Raw genomic sequence first — 16,995 nt, forward strand, 5'->3', positions numbered from 1 at the left:
AAATTGGTATACCAGTGAAATACTGGGGCATAGTATACTTAGATTTCAGTAAGGCATTTGACAAAGTAGACCACAATCCAGGGGTGAAATGCTACCAGTTCGGGCCGGTTCGCCCGAGACATTTTCAGCCCCTTCCCTACTCACCCACCAGCCCTGGATCACATGGATGTGAAAAACATCTGAAAGCCCATTTTTAAAGACTTTTAATGACTTTTAAAGACTTTTAAAGGATCACATGGCTGTGAAAAACATCTGAAAGCCCGTTTTTAAAGACTTTTAATGACTTTTAAAGACTTTTAAAGGATCTCATGGCTGTGAAAAACATCTGAAAGCCCATTTTTAAAGACTTTTAATGACTTTTAAAGACTTTTAAAGGATCACATGGCTGTGAAAAACATCTGAAAGCCTGTTTTTAAAGACTTTTAATGACTTTTAAAGACTTTTAAAGGATCACATGGCTGTGAAAAACATCTGAAAGACTACTTTTAAAGACTTTTAATGTCTTTTAAAGACTTTTAAAGGATCACATGGCTGTGATAAAACATCTGAAAGCCTGTTTTTAAAGACTTTTAATGACTTTTAAAGACTTTTAAAGGATCACATGGCTGTGATAAAACATCTGAAAGACTACTTTTAAAGACTTTTAAAGCACTTCTTTATAAGCTCGCAGCCGCTTTCCATCTCACCACTCCATGAGCCGGATACTTTGCATTGGCAGGGTGTAGTTTGAGGATGCCTAGATTAAACCAATAAACTTATGTTCTTATTTAACTGATTGCACCTCTCTCTCTCTTTCTTTGTCTCTCTCTTTTGCAATCTTAGTTCACACAGCTATAATCTTTCATGCCTTGCTGAACTATTTATCTTTTCCTCCCCGACACCAAACTTCTAGCAATGCCGGGCCTTAAGGAATTTCTCCTCACTGCACGCCATCCTCTCTGCTCTCCAGTCCAACTCTATTTACCGGTTGAAGCGCACCTGGGCTGCAGTCAACAGGTAAGTCTTTATAAGAGAATGAGATTTTTAAAAAGGGCAAAGGCGCTGGTCGAATACACCTCACTGCCTTCCCTTTGGCAAAAGGCCACAATGACATGGCAAATCCCGGGGATTTTCTCGGAGAGCAACTCTACAAGAAAGGAAGCATCAGCACATTAGGCTGACGACACATCAGGGAATTCTGTATGTTATCCTGCAGAGACACCAGGAGCACCTTTCGAAAGCTCTCGCGGATCTTCTCCGAAGACCACAATCACTTGAACTGCCGGGAAATCTTGCTGCAGGTAGGGGAAATATCTCCCGAGAAGAAGGACAAAAGAATGTGGTGCCCGTTTGGTTTCCCAAATGGTTTCCCGTCTCTCATGGAAGCAGCGAGGGAAAATACTGACATTTTTCACTGACTGATTCCGGGTGTGGTCTAACATGGTCAATTGGTACATTTTAATACATTTTAATGGCCAAGAGCCAAGGTGGCGCAGTGGTTAAATGCAGCACTGCAGCACTGCAGGCCACTTCAGCTGACTGCTAGTTCTGCAGTTCGGCTGTTCAAATCTCACGGGCTCAGGGTTGACTCAGCCTTCCATCCTTCCGAGGTGGGTAAAATAAGGACCCGGATTGTTGTTGGGGGCGATATGCTGACTCTGTAAACCGCTTAGAGAGGGCTGAAAGCCCTATGAAGCGGTATATAAGTCTAACTGCTATAACTGCTATATCAACTGAACATCAGTTTGCCCATTGGGACTCTTCTGTAGGAAGGAGACACTCGGGGTCCTTGTGATGGATGGAGAAATTGTCAAACACCGGTCAGGACTTCTCTGAAGGTGAGATTTCAACTGGAGCAAATGGTAAGAGCTTTGCCTTCTTGATTGCATCCGGCCAGATGTGCTTAATGCTTGCATGTCCCAGTATTTATAGAAACTTTTTGTGATTTTGATTTCATATCATGGTCTTAGATTTATACCCACGAACCTCTTTTACAATCCTTGATAAGTGGGTGTGGTGGGTGGGAGGGATCCCACAAGGAGACAGAAAGAATTCTAACATCTTCTGTCCTTGCTTGGAATGGCTGGTGTTATGGTATGGCATCCCCACGATAATGAATCCAGGGTTTTTCTTGCAGACCCCTACCATCCCATACCTGGGCATCTTTTTAACTGATCTGATCATGTTGGATACAGCACTGCCAGATTTTGTGGAGGTGAGCATCTTTGAAACAGGACTGAAAGCGGGGGGAAGAGCCGAGGTGGCGCAATGGTTAGGGGTGCAGTACTGCAGGCCACTTCAGCTGACTGTTATCTGCAGTTCAGCGGTTCAAATCTCACCAGCTCAAGGTTGACTCAGCCTTCCATCCTTCCGAGGTGGGTGAAATGAGGAGCCAGACTGTGGGGGCAATATGCTGACTCTGTAAACCGCTTAGAGAGGGCTGAAAGCCCTATGAAGCGGTATATAAGTCTGCTATTGCTATCTATCTATCTATCTATCTATCTATCTATCTATCTATCTATCTATCTATCTGTATATCTCTGTCCGTCCATCCATCCATCCATCCATCCATCCATCCATCCATCCATCCATCCATCCATATCTCTTATCTATCTATCTATCTATCTATCTATCTATCTATCTATCTATCTATCTATCTATCTCTATATATCCATCCATCCATCCATCCATCCATCCATCCATCCATCCATCCATCCATCCATCCATCCATCTATCTATCTATCTATCTATCTATCTATCTATCTATCTATCTATCTATCTAAGCTACCTATCTATAGCCGAGGTGGTGCAGTGGTTAGGGGTGCAGTACTGCAGGCCACTTCAGCTGGCTGTTATCTGCAGTTCGGCGGTTCTAATCTCACCAGCTCAGGGTTGACTCAGCCTTCCATCCTTCCGAGGTGGGTGAAATGAGGACCCAGACTGTGGGGGCGATATGCTGATTCTGTAAACCGCTTAGAGAGGGCTGAAAGCCCTATGAAACGGTATATAAGTCTAACTGCTTATTGCTATTGCTAATGTGGTAAGCATCCGGTGGAAGGGCAAACCATTATTCCCATGACACTTGAGTAGGCATTTCAAATTAACTTATGTATTTAACCCCATCTCGTTTGAAATATTGAATGCATGTGAATGGCTTTATTTGTACCAAACGTAACTAGGAGAAGGGATGCCCCATACATTGAAGAATGATTAGCCTATAAGTTTGGACTGTTGCGATGGGATGTATCTGAGATCCCTCTGGAGGCTGGCAAGGAATCTGCAGCTCGCACCAAATGGCGCAATTACTCAACAAGGAAACCTTCCATAACCAATCAACGCCTGTTCTGAAAACACTGCACCAAGGCGTATGCCAATCAGAGGTGGTTTTCAGCCGGTTCTAACCGGTTCAGACGAACCAGTAGTGGCGGCTGCTGGAGGCTCCACCCACCCACCCCGACGTAATGTGCGACCTTCTGCGCATGCACAGAAGGTGGCACACATGAGCGTGGTCACAGTTGTGAATCGGTAGCCAAGATAAGTGAATCTGGCACTGATGCCATTACTGAGTCAAATTCAAGTGGTCTGTTACTATGCATAAGGCCCTATTCGATTTAGAAACTGGGTATCTGGTGGAGTACTGGTTCTATAATGGACTTGCTTGCTAGTTCACCTCTAGAGCAGTGGTTCCCAAACTTGGCAACTTTAAGACTTGTGGACTTCAACTCCCAGAATTCTCCAGCCAGCAGAGCAGAGCTGGCTGGAGAATTCTGGGAGTTGAAGTCCACAAGTCTTAAAGTTGCCAAGTTTGGGAACCACTGCTCTAGAGGACAGTGCTAATTGAAGATGGGGTATTTGCTGGCCACACACGAGTATGTGTGCATATATGGGTTGGGGATAACTTGTCAGTTGTTGCCAAGGGGCTGTTTTTGTCTTGTATCAGATGAAGTGTTGTCCAATTTATTATGTGTCCCAATCGGGGGTGAAGTTCAGCAGGTTCTGACAGGTTCTGGAGAACCGGTAGCAGAAATTTTGAGTAGTTCGGAGAACCGACAAGTAGCACCTCTGGCTGGCCCCAGGAGTGCGGAGGGAATGGGGATTTTGCAGTATCCTTCCCCTGCTATGCCCACACAACTGGTAGTATAAAAAAAATGAATTTCACCACTGGCCCCAATACCTTGTTTACTTTTTAAAATATCACCAGATTCTTTCTTACTTTTCTGGCTGGCCTCAGTTGTCTAAATTCTCAGTCTGCTATTTGAATTCCCTTTTTTAGCTAAAAATAAATGGGGATGATTGAGCCTGAAACTTTGCACCCCAAATGTTAATGGGGGGCTGCTTAAGTTCTGTCTCCATGTGCTGCTCATTGTCTCCATTTGGTTTCCTTTTTCCAATCTTTTCCCCCAGGGCCAGCTCATTAACTTTGAGAAGAGGCGCAAGGTAAATCAGAGGTAGAAGAGCGGGAGGGATAAGGGTAGGAGATAACATTTCCTAGTTTTGCGCTTAGCTCTGGGATGGGGAGGCCTAATCCTGGTCAGCAAGAGAATGGACACGGGTGCCATCTCAGCAACGACGCGACTCCGTCATATGCGCCCCTCTTCTCCAGGAAGCAGCCATCCTCTCCTGCATCCGTCACCTGCAACAGTCCTGCCAGGGATACAACCTTCGCCTGAATCCATCCTTCCACTTGGCCTTCCATCACCAGCGGCAGCTCACTGAAGACCAGAGGTGGGAAGGGAGATTTCTGCTGGGGATGGACAGAAAATTGTCTGGTGGGCAAAAGCATCACACACTCCTAATGCTTGTGTCACTCAGATTGCACCTCTGCTAAGTGGTGTTCAAATGCAGCAATAATTGCAAATTTAAAGTGTACTCAAGACAACTTGTCACGTTTTTACATCAGAAAATAAAATCACTTTGCAGGGCGTTTATTGAAGAGAAGGCAGAGAGAAACAGCTTGATTCTGCCCTTTGTGTCCCCTTTCCCTGCTTAAAAGAATTATCCCAATTGTTTTCTCCAAATATACTATTATTGAATCTTTACTGAATTAGTCCATATCTAAGTGCAGTTTATCTATCTATATCTCTATCCATCTGTCCATCTGTCCATCTATCCATCTATCCATCTATCCCTCTATCCATCTATCTATCCATCCATCCATCCATCCATCCATCCATCCATCCATCCATCCATCCATCCATCCATCCATCCATCCATCCATCTATCTATCTATCTATCTATCTATCTATCTATCTATCTATCATCTCTATCTTTACTGAATTAGTCCATATCTAAGTGCAGTTTATCTATCTATATCTCTATCCATCTATCCATCTATCTCTATCCATCTATCCATCTGTCCATCTGTCCATCTATCCATCCGTCCATCCATCCATCCATCCATCCATCCATCCATCCATCCATCCATCCATCCATCCATCTATCTATCTATCTATCTATCTATCTATCTATCTATCTATCATCTCTATCTTTACTGAATTAGTCCATATCTAAGTGCAGTTTATCTATCTATATCTCTATCCATCTATCCATCTATCTCTATCCATCTATCCATCTATCCATCTGTCCATCTGTCCATCTATCCATCCGTCCATCCATCCATCCATCCATCCATCCATCCATCCATCCATCCATCCATCCATCCATCCATCCATCTATCTATCTATCTATCTATCTATCTATCTATCTATCTATCTATCTATCATCTCTATCTTTACTGAATTAGTCCATATCTAAGTGCAGTTTATCTATCTATATCTCTATCCATCTATCTCTATCCATCTATCCATCTGTCCATCTGTCCGTCCATCCATCCATCCATCCATCCATCCATCCATCCATCCATCCATCCATCTATCTATCTATCTATCTATCTATCTATCTATCTATCTATCTATCTATCGTCTCTATCTTTACTGAATTAGTCCATATCTAAGTGCAGTTTATCTATCTATATCTCTATCCATCTATCCATCTATCTATCTCTATCCATCTATCCATCTATCCATCTATCCTTCTGTCCATCCATCCATCCATCCATCCATCCATCCATCCAACCAACCAACCAACCAACCAACCAACCATCCATCCATCCATCCATCCATCCATCCATCCATCCATCCATCCATCCATCCATCCATCCATCCAATTATCTATCTATCTATCTATCTATCTATCTATCTATCTATCTATCTATCTATCTATCTATCTATCTATCTATCTATCTATCTATCTATCATCTCTTATATGCTGCCCATATTACTCTGCAAAGTGATTGTACATTGCCAAGAAAAGCAGAAGAGAAAAGGTCAGACTACTTTATTTGGGGAAGGTTAGGTTATAGGTTATAGGTTTATTTCATTTATATGCCACCCTATTCCCGGAGGGACTCAGGGCAGCTAACAAACCCAGGGGAGGTGGGGTAATACAGACAAGGCAAAAATAACAAACAGGATGCAGAGAAAATTTAAAAACAATCCACAGTCACACAACAAGAAGATATACATTTATGCTATTACACTTTAGTAGATTGTGAAATGGCACAATGATGGTATTTCCATTAACAGGCAGCAATCCTGTTTTGTTTCGCCATTGCAGTGTTCAGAAAATAATGAGGGATGTTGAAATTATTCTTTTGTTGCTAGTTTCACAAATTCATTACATTTGTAAAGTTCGGCCATTCCTCTCCTTCCCGGCTACCAGAGTAAGAGAGTGGTTGTCCACTACCAGGTTAGATTCAGCTCTTCTGCTTTTCAAGACGTAAATCATTCTACAATCAAGGCAGGAGAAAGGAAGGAAGGAAGGAAGGAAGGAAGGAAGGAAGGAAGGAAGGAAGGAAGGAAGGAAGGAAGGAAGGAAGGAAGGAGGCTGTTGGCCCAGATGTCCTTCCATCTCTCCTTATTCCATACTATTTTACTACAACTTGGAACATGCCAAATATGGTGTGAAACCGGCTTAGAGAAGCCCAGACAGAGTCTTGGAGACAGACTAGCTCAGTTGCTGCCGCAGTGAACTGATGGCCAAAGTTCCCTCTTGGAAGGGTAACATGCTGACAGGGAACTGGAGCAAGGACAGCAAAGGCATCTTACCCAAAGAAGAGACTCAGTCCTAGGTTAGCAACGGGAGCAGTAAATATTGTACTGGTATTTTCAAGCTAAAGGATGGGTGAACAGTACGAAGCAGGGGTGAAGGACCCAACAAGAGCATGGGCAGAGAATCAGAAAGGGTTCTGGGAATTGATGAGTAAACAAGAAGTAAGGGGAGATATGGGGCTGAGACTTCAGGCCATAAACCCCAAAAGGGCCACGTGTCCATCCTCAGTAGAAGATGTAGCTACACAATCTGTCTTCGTTCTTCTCCTCCAGCTACTACATTTCTTGTATGATAGAGCCACCAGCCGACTCCTGTCCCAACTCACCAAAGCTGCATCACGGCCTGACCAAACGCTTCAGCTCGTAAGTGATCCCAGCAACTGGTGAGAGGAGATGTTCTTGTTTTCTCCTCTCCTCTGCCCTTTCACCTGCCACCCGATCCTTCCCTCCATGCTCCAGATAAACGCCCATCTACCCTGTGGGGCTTTTTGTGGGGGGGGGGGCTTCTACAGTCTGCTTTTGTCATGCTGAGGGGAAGGGCAACCAAAACTGGGTTAATTTGGGCATGGACAGATTAAGCCACAGTGCAATTATAAACCAACAAATTAAGCTAGCAATAGCAATAGCAGTTAGACTTCTATACCGCTTTGTAGGGCTTTCAGCCCTCTCTAAGCGGTTTACAGAGTCAGCATATCGCCCCCAACAACAATCCGGGTCCTCATTTCACCCACCTCGGAAGGATGGAAGGCTGAGTCAACCTTGAGCCGGTGAGATTTGAACAGCCGAACTACAGAACTGCAGTCAGCTGAAGTAGCCTGCAGTGCTGCACTCTAACCACTGCGCCACCTCGGCTCTATGGCTGTTTAGTTCATGCTTTATTTGTCAGGTTTTCTGAAGCGTTTGGCTGGAAGCATTATTAAAAACAGAGTACCAGACTATTCAGAGGGGCTGCACTTAAGGCTGATCTGATAAACAAGGGGGCACAAGGTCACCCTCTTCATATACCATCAAATCCAGGTAATTTAGGCCTCTGGAAATTTGCAAGGCGTTCAGTCATAATCCCACAAATAGGAGCTTCGCCCCATTGGCTCCTCAGCCATGGGTATTCACCAAAGGTCTGAACCTGTAGTTCCTCTCGTACTGAGCAGGATTACTAGTGCAACAACACTATGAATGATTTAGAACTGGGTTCCCCGCGAATGTGCCCTTTTCCTGGGTGACGGGCGCCCCCCTTCCAGCAGTGCTCTGCTCCCGGGACGGATGGCTTTCCACACCGAGCCAGGCAGCCCGGCTATCTGAGGCCCACGGCGGCTCCTCGGCACTGCTGTATCATTACATTTAGGGGGGGATTCTGACTTCAAGGCATTCAGTTGGAGATTTGCAAGTGGTCTGGGCTTTCCAGATCATGCAATTCTTGTTTCAGAGTAAAATTATAAGCCACTTTCCCTAGTATAATGTGGGAAGTCCTAGAACTCAGCTTTCTGCAAGTTAATTTTTCCCAAGTATTAAATACAATCCAGAAGAGATGGGTGCTTTCCTTAATTAAATTTAATTTCCTAAGTGAATTTTCAGAAGAAATGGGCGGTTGCAGAAATATAATGAATATGCAGAATGATTGTTTTAAATGTATAACTGTAGTAGAATTAAGACGTTTAGGAACTCATGAGACGATGCATTCAGAAGTTTACTAATTTTGAATAAGGAGGCCCTGTAAGTGGATTTGCAAGCTGGTAAAGCTTTCCAAATGATCAATGGAATTATTTCTGAACCACATTCTATAAAGAGTGATGATGTAGGGTTGGTTTGAGAGTTAGAAAAATGATACTCAGAGCAAATGATGAAGACATAAACCCAGTGATGAATTACATGCCAAGGAATAACTTTGACCTGAGCAACTTCCAAAGTACAAAACCCACATTCCACACACACACACCCAGAGCTCTACTAGCCACTCATATATGAGCTGCTCAGATACACATAGATGATTTGTGCTCCTGGGTTGAAACAGGGTTAATTCTGAGGACCCAGATTGTTGGGGGCAATATGCTGACTCTCTGTAAACCGCTTAGAGAGGGCTGAAAGCCCTATGAAGCGGTATATAAGTCTACTGCTATTGCTATTGCTAATTCAGAGTATTACGAAGGGCTAAATAATAAGATGGATGTGAGAATATGCTGGGATCCATTTAGTTTTATTCTAATGTAGAGAGAGATGAGGAATATGTGAAACCGAATGTTTTCCTTAACTCTCTGTCTGCCCCCCTTTCTCTCCTTCTCTGCAGACTCCTCTTGAGCTCAGAACCATCTGCAACTCCTTCTGGGCCTGAAAAGACTGGAATGATGCCATTGGGTTCCTCTAGTAGCCTTAACTCTGAAGATGGATCCAGTGTCCCTTGCTCCCCAACAGGGGTCTCCCCTGGCCTCAAGGTGACATTTATTTTTATTTCTAAAGCTGTCTTGGGATTCTTGCAAATCAGAAATGGACGCTTATGCAATTGGTGGGACATAATCAATAGCAATAGCAATAGCAGTTAGACTTATATACCGCTTCATAGGGTTATGAAGCATGGCTGTTGATGAGATCTCCAGGAGTTGAAGTCTTCACACCTGTAATAAGTGCCAAGGTTGAGATGCCTTGCTCTAGATACTCTGGTTCATTTCTGTTCTAGATCACTTATTTTCTGAGAGTTATTCCTCACTTTCTCACTTCACAGCTTCCATGTACAGAAACTATAAACCTGGGGAATTCCTGAAACACATCCCAGAATTCTGGGGTGTGTTTTACTTTAGATTTTGATACTTGGCTCTCTGGTTAGGCTCTCAGAATAGACCATTTGTTCCCCCAACATCACAGGTTATAGATTGCATAGACAAAAGTCTCTTGTGGCATATGAAAAATGGTAAAGTATGCAACTTTAAAAGCCGTGATTTCACTTTTGGTCACTTTTCCTCCGCTTAGGATCCACCTGTAACTCAGTGGAAAACCTGCCCTCTGCGGGAGCAGCCTCTGCCACCTTCCATCTCTAAACAGGGAGGAGGAACAGAATGTCGCATTGTCCGGGTCCATATGAACAATATCGGTGGAAATGGAAACCTTTATCGCAGCATTCTTGTAAGTTACCAAGAGAGAGCAGTGTTGGGAAAGGGAAGCCACAAGTTCTGGATTGCAGGAAACATCTGGGGCAGGTTTAATAAGGACATGACTGGAAAGCTTGCCAAAAGATGATGAAGGATTAAAGTGATGAGGGTTCTCCAATGGCGCCAGAAGGGTGAAGAGAATCAAGAATTCCCCACATTTACAGTTTCTGTATATGGAAACTGTGAACTGAGAAAGTGAAGAATAAATCTCACAAAATAAGTGATCTAGAACAAAAAGGAACCAAAGTATCTAGAGCAAAGTTTCTCAACCTTGGAAGGTTTCAGGTGTGCAGACTTCAACTCCTGAAGTTCTCATCAACAGCCATGCTGGCTGTGGGTTTCTGGGAGTTAGCAATAGCAGTTAGCAATAGCAGTTAAGACTTATATACCGCTTCATAGGGCTTTCAGCCCTCTCTAAGCGGTTTACAGAGTCAGCATATCGCCCCCAACAACAATCCGGGTCCTCATTTCACCCACCTCGGAAGGATGGAAGGCTGAGTCAACCCTGAGCCGGTGAGATTTGAACAGCCGAACTGCAGAACTGCAGTCAGCTGAAGTAGCCTGCAGTGCTGCCTTTAACCACTGCGCCACCTCGGCTCAATAAAGTCTACATGCCTGTAAATTGCCAAGATTGAGAAATGAAGGGGAAAGAAGAGGGCTAAGCAAATCCATACATATCTCTGAAACTTTTATGATGGTTCTACCTTGAGCATTTGGAAATATTTTTGTTGGATGAGAATAAGACTGGATTGGCTCCGTCCTCTAGAATGATTTTTTTTTTCCAATTTGATGTTTTTCAAATGCATTTAATACCTCTACATTTCTTACCTGCTATGAGCAAAGGCTGGAAATTATGGGAGCTCTCCTATGCGACTAGAGGACATTAGTTAAGAGAAGATATTTCTGGAGATTTGCCAACATCATATTTGAGGATTGTGGTGTAGAGGGAGATATAATTAGTGTATTTTTTTTTATTTTTTCCAAAAGCAGACAGCATTTTTGGATAAGGGATCTACTTAATGCAATACACTAAGGAATGGGCAACTCAGAGCCCACAATGTCTTCACTGAGACCACTTTTCTGTTTGGTTGGTAATATGTCGTTTATATGGTTTCAGCCTTTAACAATGTTTTACACTGTGTTGCCCAGTGGTGGGTTTCAAAAATTGTTTGAACTTACTCTGTGGGTGTGGCCTCCTTTGTGGGAGTGGCTTGCCACCCATGTGACCGGTGGGAGTGGCTTGCCGCCCATGTGATCAGATATGAAGATACCGATGACACTTGTCAGAACCACCTTAAATTGCCTCACGCACAGCACTGGCATGCATAAGAATAGGGTGTAAACTTGTTTTTTAAAAGGCATCTTTGGTTTGCGTTAAAACAACTTCAACAACTGATTGCACCACAAACGCAGTAGTCATCCTTACCTTTCACAGAGGCACTGAGTTTTATAAATAGGAGCATGATAGTGTAGAATAATCATATCCAAGGACCGGTGGTGGGTTTCAAAAAAAATTTGGAACCTCTTTTGTAGGTGTGGCCTGCTTTCCGGGTCCACTGGTGGAAACTCTTCTAACCGGTTCGGTAGATTTGACAAACCGGTTCCACCGAATAGGTGCGAACTGGTAGGAACCCACCTCTGGTGTTGTCACATGGGTCTATCAGACTCACCTGTAGTTACATATAAGTGGATGATTTCTCCCTACAGATCACTAGCCAGGATAAGACCACAGCTGTGATACAGCGGGCGTTGCAGAAGCACAAACTGGAAGAGGACTCACCATGCAACTACCAACTTCTGCAACTTCTGGGGGATGGCCAAGGTAAGAATCGCAGAATCCTAGAAGATACTTTAGCCGAGGCAGCCATAGGCCATCAAACCAGTGGTGCAGCACATGATTGGCAGGATCAGCCATAAAGGACTCAGGTGTCTATACACCAACTCAAAGTTTGGGGAGCAAACAGGGGGGGTGTTTGAAATATTAGTGCATGAGGGCAAGGATGATATACTTGCCATTACTGAAACTTGGTAGGATGAAACTCACAAGTGGAATGTACTGATGAAAGGATATAAACTGGACAATGAAACAGATTAGAGGAGGGAGAACTGCATTATAACAAAATATAGAGTAACAGAGTTGGAAGGGACCTTGGAGGTCTTCCTGCTCAGGCAGGAAACCCTACACCATTTCAGACAAATGGCTATCCAACATCTTCTTAAAAACCTCCAGTGTTGAGGCTTTCACAACTTCTAGAGGCAAGTCGTTCCACTGATTAATTGTTCTAACTGTCAGGAAATTTCTCCTTAGTCCTAGGTTTCTTCTCTCCTTGATTAGTTTCCACCCATTGCTTCTTGTCCGGCCTTCAGGCGCTTTGGAGAATAGATTGACTCCCTCAACCTATTATTGCATTATATGTAAGAGATCACTACATCTCAACAGAAATGCTAAAACCAAGGATGAAAAACCAAGGACTCCTAGAATGCATATGGGTTAATATGAAAGGAAAAAAAGAATGATATTGCCATAGGTACGTATATACTACAGGCCATCCACCTAAGCAGAAGAAATAGACAAGCTTTTTGCTAATCAGTTAACAAATATATGTAGGAAACACACCACAGTAGTGATGGGCCTTTAACTACCCTGGCATCAACCAGGAGACAAACTCTACATCAAGTGGGAGATCGAACAGGTTCCTGACCAATCTAGCTGTCAACTTTGCCATTCAAAAGGTACAGGAAAGAATTAGAGGGACACCGATACAGGTACACAGGACCAAATTCTTACTAATAAAGAACAAATGATACAGGGGATTGAAGCTGCAGGGGTTTTGGGCAAGAGTGACAATGTCACATTAGCGTTCAACATAATGCAGACATAAGCAATAGAACATAATCAAACCAGCGTCTGAGACATAGACTGTATAAAACCAGTATAAAAAAAATGGAAAGAAGGACATACAATTAAAGCAGAATACCAGTAAATGGTTCACCGACAAAAGGGCGAACGACAAAACCACGCTCGACTAAACCGCGGTGATAAAACCGCGTGTTCTAAAGCGCTCCGACGAATGAGTGCTGAATCGCGCCGACAACAGCGCGGAGACAGAAGTGCGCTGTAAAACTAAAACTAACCCTAAACCTAATCCCTAACGCTAAATGTAACCCTAAACGTAATGCTAAACCTAACCCTAAACCTAACCCTTACCTTAAGTTAAATCGGCTTTCTGTCTCCGCGCTATTGTAAAGCGCCCTTCTGTCTCCGCGCTGTTGTCTCCGCGCTGTTGTCGCCGCGTTGATGACGTCGCGGTTTTAGCGACGCGGTATAGTCGGGCGCGGTTTTGACGTTCGCCCTTTTGTCGGGTCACGCCAGTAAATAGCCTGAATCTTGCAACAAATGTCAACAACAACAACAACAACAATGCTTTCAACATATAAAAAAACATGAAAAACGTCAAAGAAACAATTGGTTCACTAAGGTGAGAAGATGGCAAGGAAGTGACAGGCAGCAGAGAGAAAGCAGAGCTGCTTAATTCTTTCTATGCATCTGCCTTCACACACAAAAAGAAAAAAAATAGTCTAAACCAGTGTTTCTCAACCTTGGCAACTTGAAGATGTCTGGACTTCAACTCCCAGAATTCCCCAGCCAGCATTCGCTGGCTGGGGAATTCTGGGAGTTGAAGTCCAGACATCTTCAAGTTGCCAAGGTTGAGAAACACTGGTCTAAACTACCAAAGACAGAACAATAAAAGACAGACTCAAACCCAAATAGGCAAGAAAATGATAAGAGAACATCTGTCCACTCTAGATGAGTTCAAATCACCAGTATCTGAAGGGTTATTTTCCAGAGTCCTGAAGGAGCTGGCAAATGTGATCTTGGAACCATTGGATCATATCTTTCAAAGATCCTGGAGCACGAGGGAACTACCAGAGGACCAGAAAATCACTGATGTAATTCCCATCTTCAAAAAAAAAAAAAAAAGGGGGGGGGGACAGATCCAGGAAACTACAGATCAATCAGCCTGACATCAATACCTGGGAAGATCCTGGGAAGGTAATCAACCAGCAGATCTGCGAACACCTAGAAGCAAGCAAAGTTATAACCAGAAGCCAACATGAGTTTGTCAAAAACAGATCATGCCAAACAAATCTTATTTCATTTTTTGACTAAATTAGTGGACCAACAAAATGTTGTGGACATAGTATACTTGGATTTCACTAAGACATTTGAAAAAGTAGACCACAACCTACTTATTGGTAAATATGGGTCAGACAGCATCACCACCAGATGGTTTTGTAACTAGCTGACAAATCACACTCAATTTGTAGTCCTTGTTTTAAAGTTTTATTTATTTATTTTCATTTTAATAACATATCATCACATGTAGGACAACTAAGCATGGGTTAAAATATATCAATTTGTAGTCCTTAATGGAACCACATTTACATGGAGGAAAGTAAGACACTGGATATCCCAAGGTTCTTTTTTAGCCCCAGTGCTCTTCAATATCTTCATAAACTATTTGGGTGATGGGATAGAAGGGGAACTCATGAAATTTGCAGACAAAAAGCTGGCAGGAATAGCCAACACCCCAAAAGATAGCCTCAAGATCCAGAAGGATCTCAACTTGAATACTGGGCCCTATCTAACAAAATGAAATTCAGTACTGAGGAATGTAAGGTTTTAACCAAATGTATAGAAAATTAGATGTAAGTAAATTAAATTAATTAGATGTAATTGAATTACAGAAGATTAGATGAAACCTGGCTCAATAGCAATAACTGCGAGGGGGGATCTTGAAGTCCGAATGGACAATCACTTAAATATGACACTGTGCTGCAGTGGCCAAAAAAAGCCAACACACTCTTAGGCTGCATTAACAGAGGGATAGAATCAAGATGACGTGAAGTGTTAGTACCATTTTATAACGTCTTGATAAGGCCACACTTGGAATACTGCATCCAGTTTTGATCACCACAACATTAAAAAGATGCTGAGACTCTGGAAAGGGTGCAGAGAACAGCGACAAAGATTAGGGGGCTAGAGGCTAAAACATATGAAGGTTGGTTGCAGGAATTGGTTTTGTCTAGTTTAGTGAAAAGAAGGATTAGGGGTTACGTGATAGCAGTGTTTCAATATTTGAGAGGCTGCCACAAAGAAGAGGGGGTCAACCTATTTTCCAAAGTACCAGAGGGCAGGACAAGAAGCAATGGATGGAAACTAATCAACAAGAGATTCAACCTGGAAATAAGGAGAAATTTCCTGACAGTGAGAACAGTCAACCAATGGAACAGAAGTTGCCTTCAGAAGTTGTGGGAGTTCCATCACTGGAGGTTTTTAAAAAGAAACTGGATAGCTATCTATCTGAAATGGTATAGGGCAGTGTTGGGTTTAAAAAAAATTAGAACCTCTTCTGTAGGTGTGGCCTGCTTTGTGGGAGTGGTTTGCTAGCCATGTGACTGGGTGGGCGTGGCCAACTTTTAAAATGTGGTGAAACTCACTTAACAACGCTCTTGCTTAGCAACCAAAATGTTGGCTCAGGAACTCTGGCATTGAAGCATGCAAGTCTTAAAGCTGTCAAGTTACAAGACCCTCGCACCGCTAACCCTTTAGAAAAAAACAACCCAGGGGTGTTCAAACTTGATAGCTTTAAGACTTGTGGACTTCAACTCCCAGAATCCCTCCTCCAGTCATGTTGGCTCAGGAACTCTGGCATTGAAGAGAGCAAGTCTTAAAGCTGTCAAGTTACAAGACCCTTGCACCCCTAACACTTTAGGAAAAAAACCCCAGGGGTGTTCAAACTTGACAGCTTTAAGACTTGTGGACTTCAACTCCCAGAATTCCTCCTCTCGCTCTTCAGCGTGATCATGTGCGGACGGACAAGGGGAGGGAGCTGGAACAGGTTCTAAACAGCACTGTAGATTTATGGAACCTCTTTTATAGAAGAGGTTAGAACTGACAGGAACCCACCCGTGGTATAGGGTTTCCTGCTTGAGCAGAGGGTTGGACTAGAAGACCTCCAAGGTCCCTTCCAACTCTGTTATTCTGTTAAGATAGAAGGAGGGGAGATGCTGCTCGTCTTGCTCACTCATTCTTTCTGTGTTTTGTTCTTTTTCTCCCCTGAAGAGCTGCTGATTCCCGAAAGTGCAAATGTTTTCTATGCCATGAATCCCGCTGGGCCCCATGACTTCTTCCTGCTCCAGAAAAAGGGACTCACCAGTGAACCACACTTGAGGATGAAGCCTGGGAGCAAAGCTGCTCTTTGCCGCATTCCCTCCCTCAAAGATTTTGACACCGGTGCCCTTGCTGCCAGTTCATGCTTCATATTTTCACATAGTGCACCAAATAGCCCAGTTTCCCTTTCTCCACCACACGCGGCTGAGGATCCACACTTTAGAACATGCCTTTCAACATACCCTTTTCCAGCTCCTTCCCCTTGGTTCCTGGAAAATCAGTCAGCAATAGCCACACCTGATTCTCCTCCTCCCTATCTGTCTCTTCCTCAACATCCACTTCCCTTGGAAACCAGGAGCCCAGCTCCCCCCCGTGTTGTGCAGAAATTGCTGGCACCTCCTTCTGTGCCACAATCCCTTTCTGATGCCTCCAAGAGGACATCATTTTGTTCAAAGTCCCCAACTTCCCCTCTAGAAATCCAGAGTAATCAAGAGTTGGACAGCGTAGGAACAGATCCTCAAAGCCAGAGAGAGCTTGTCTGATTATAATCCTTCTGTAACCCATGCAAGAGGCTAAGGAACCGAAGAACCCACCA

The 16,995-nt window shown here is 43.5% G+C and overlaps 1 protein-coding gene across 1 annotated transcript in view; it reads left to right on the forward strand.

Moving 5' to 3' along the window:
- Positions 1-16,995, forward strand: part of RGL3 (ral guanine nucleotide dissociation stimulator like 3) — a 31,692-nt gene extending 14,697 nt beyond the window's left edge. The window contains exons 7-17 of the mRNA XM_087711073.1: positions 893-996; positions 1,196-1,280; positions 1,749-1,817; positions 2,117-2,194; positions 4,384-4,416; positions 4,583-4,704; positions 7,362-7,451; positions 9,370-9,514; positions 10,047-10,199; positions 11,933-12,047; positions 16,353-16,995. Coding sequence (XP_087567199.1) covers positions 893-996; positions 1,196-1,280; positions 1,749-1,817; positions 2,117-2,194; positions 4,384-4,416; positions 4,583-4,704; positions 7,362-7,451; positions 9,370-9,514; positions 10,047-10,199; positions 11,933-12,047; positions 16,353-16,942 — 1,584 coding nt within the window. The 3' untranslated portion in view covers positions 16,943-16,995. The remainder of the gene's footprint in view (positions 1-892; positions 997-1,195; positions 1,281-1,748; positions 1,818-2,116; positions 2,195-4,383; positions 4,417-4,582; positions 4,705-7,361; positions 7,452-9,369; positions 9,515-10,046; positions 10,200-11,932; positions 12,048-16,352) is intronic.

This window comes from Thamnophis sirtalis, unplaced genomic scaffold (assembly GCF_051295495.1).
Source record: "Thamnophis sirtalis isolate CommonGarterSnake01/CBP01778 unplaced genomic scaffold, rThaSir2_p1.2 scaffold_3, whole genome shotgun sequence".
NCBI classification, from domain to species: Eukaryota; Metazoa; Chordata; class Lepidosauria; order Squamata; family Natricidae; genus Thamnophis; species Thamnophis sirtalis.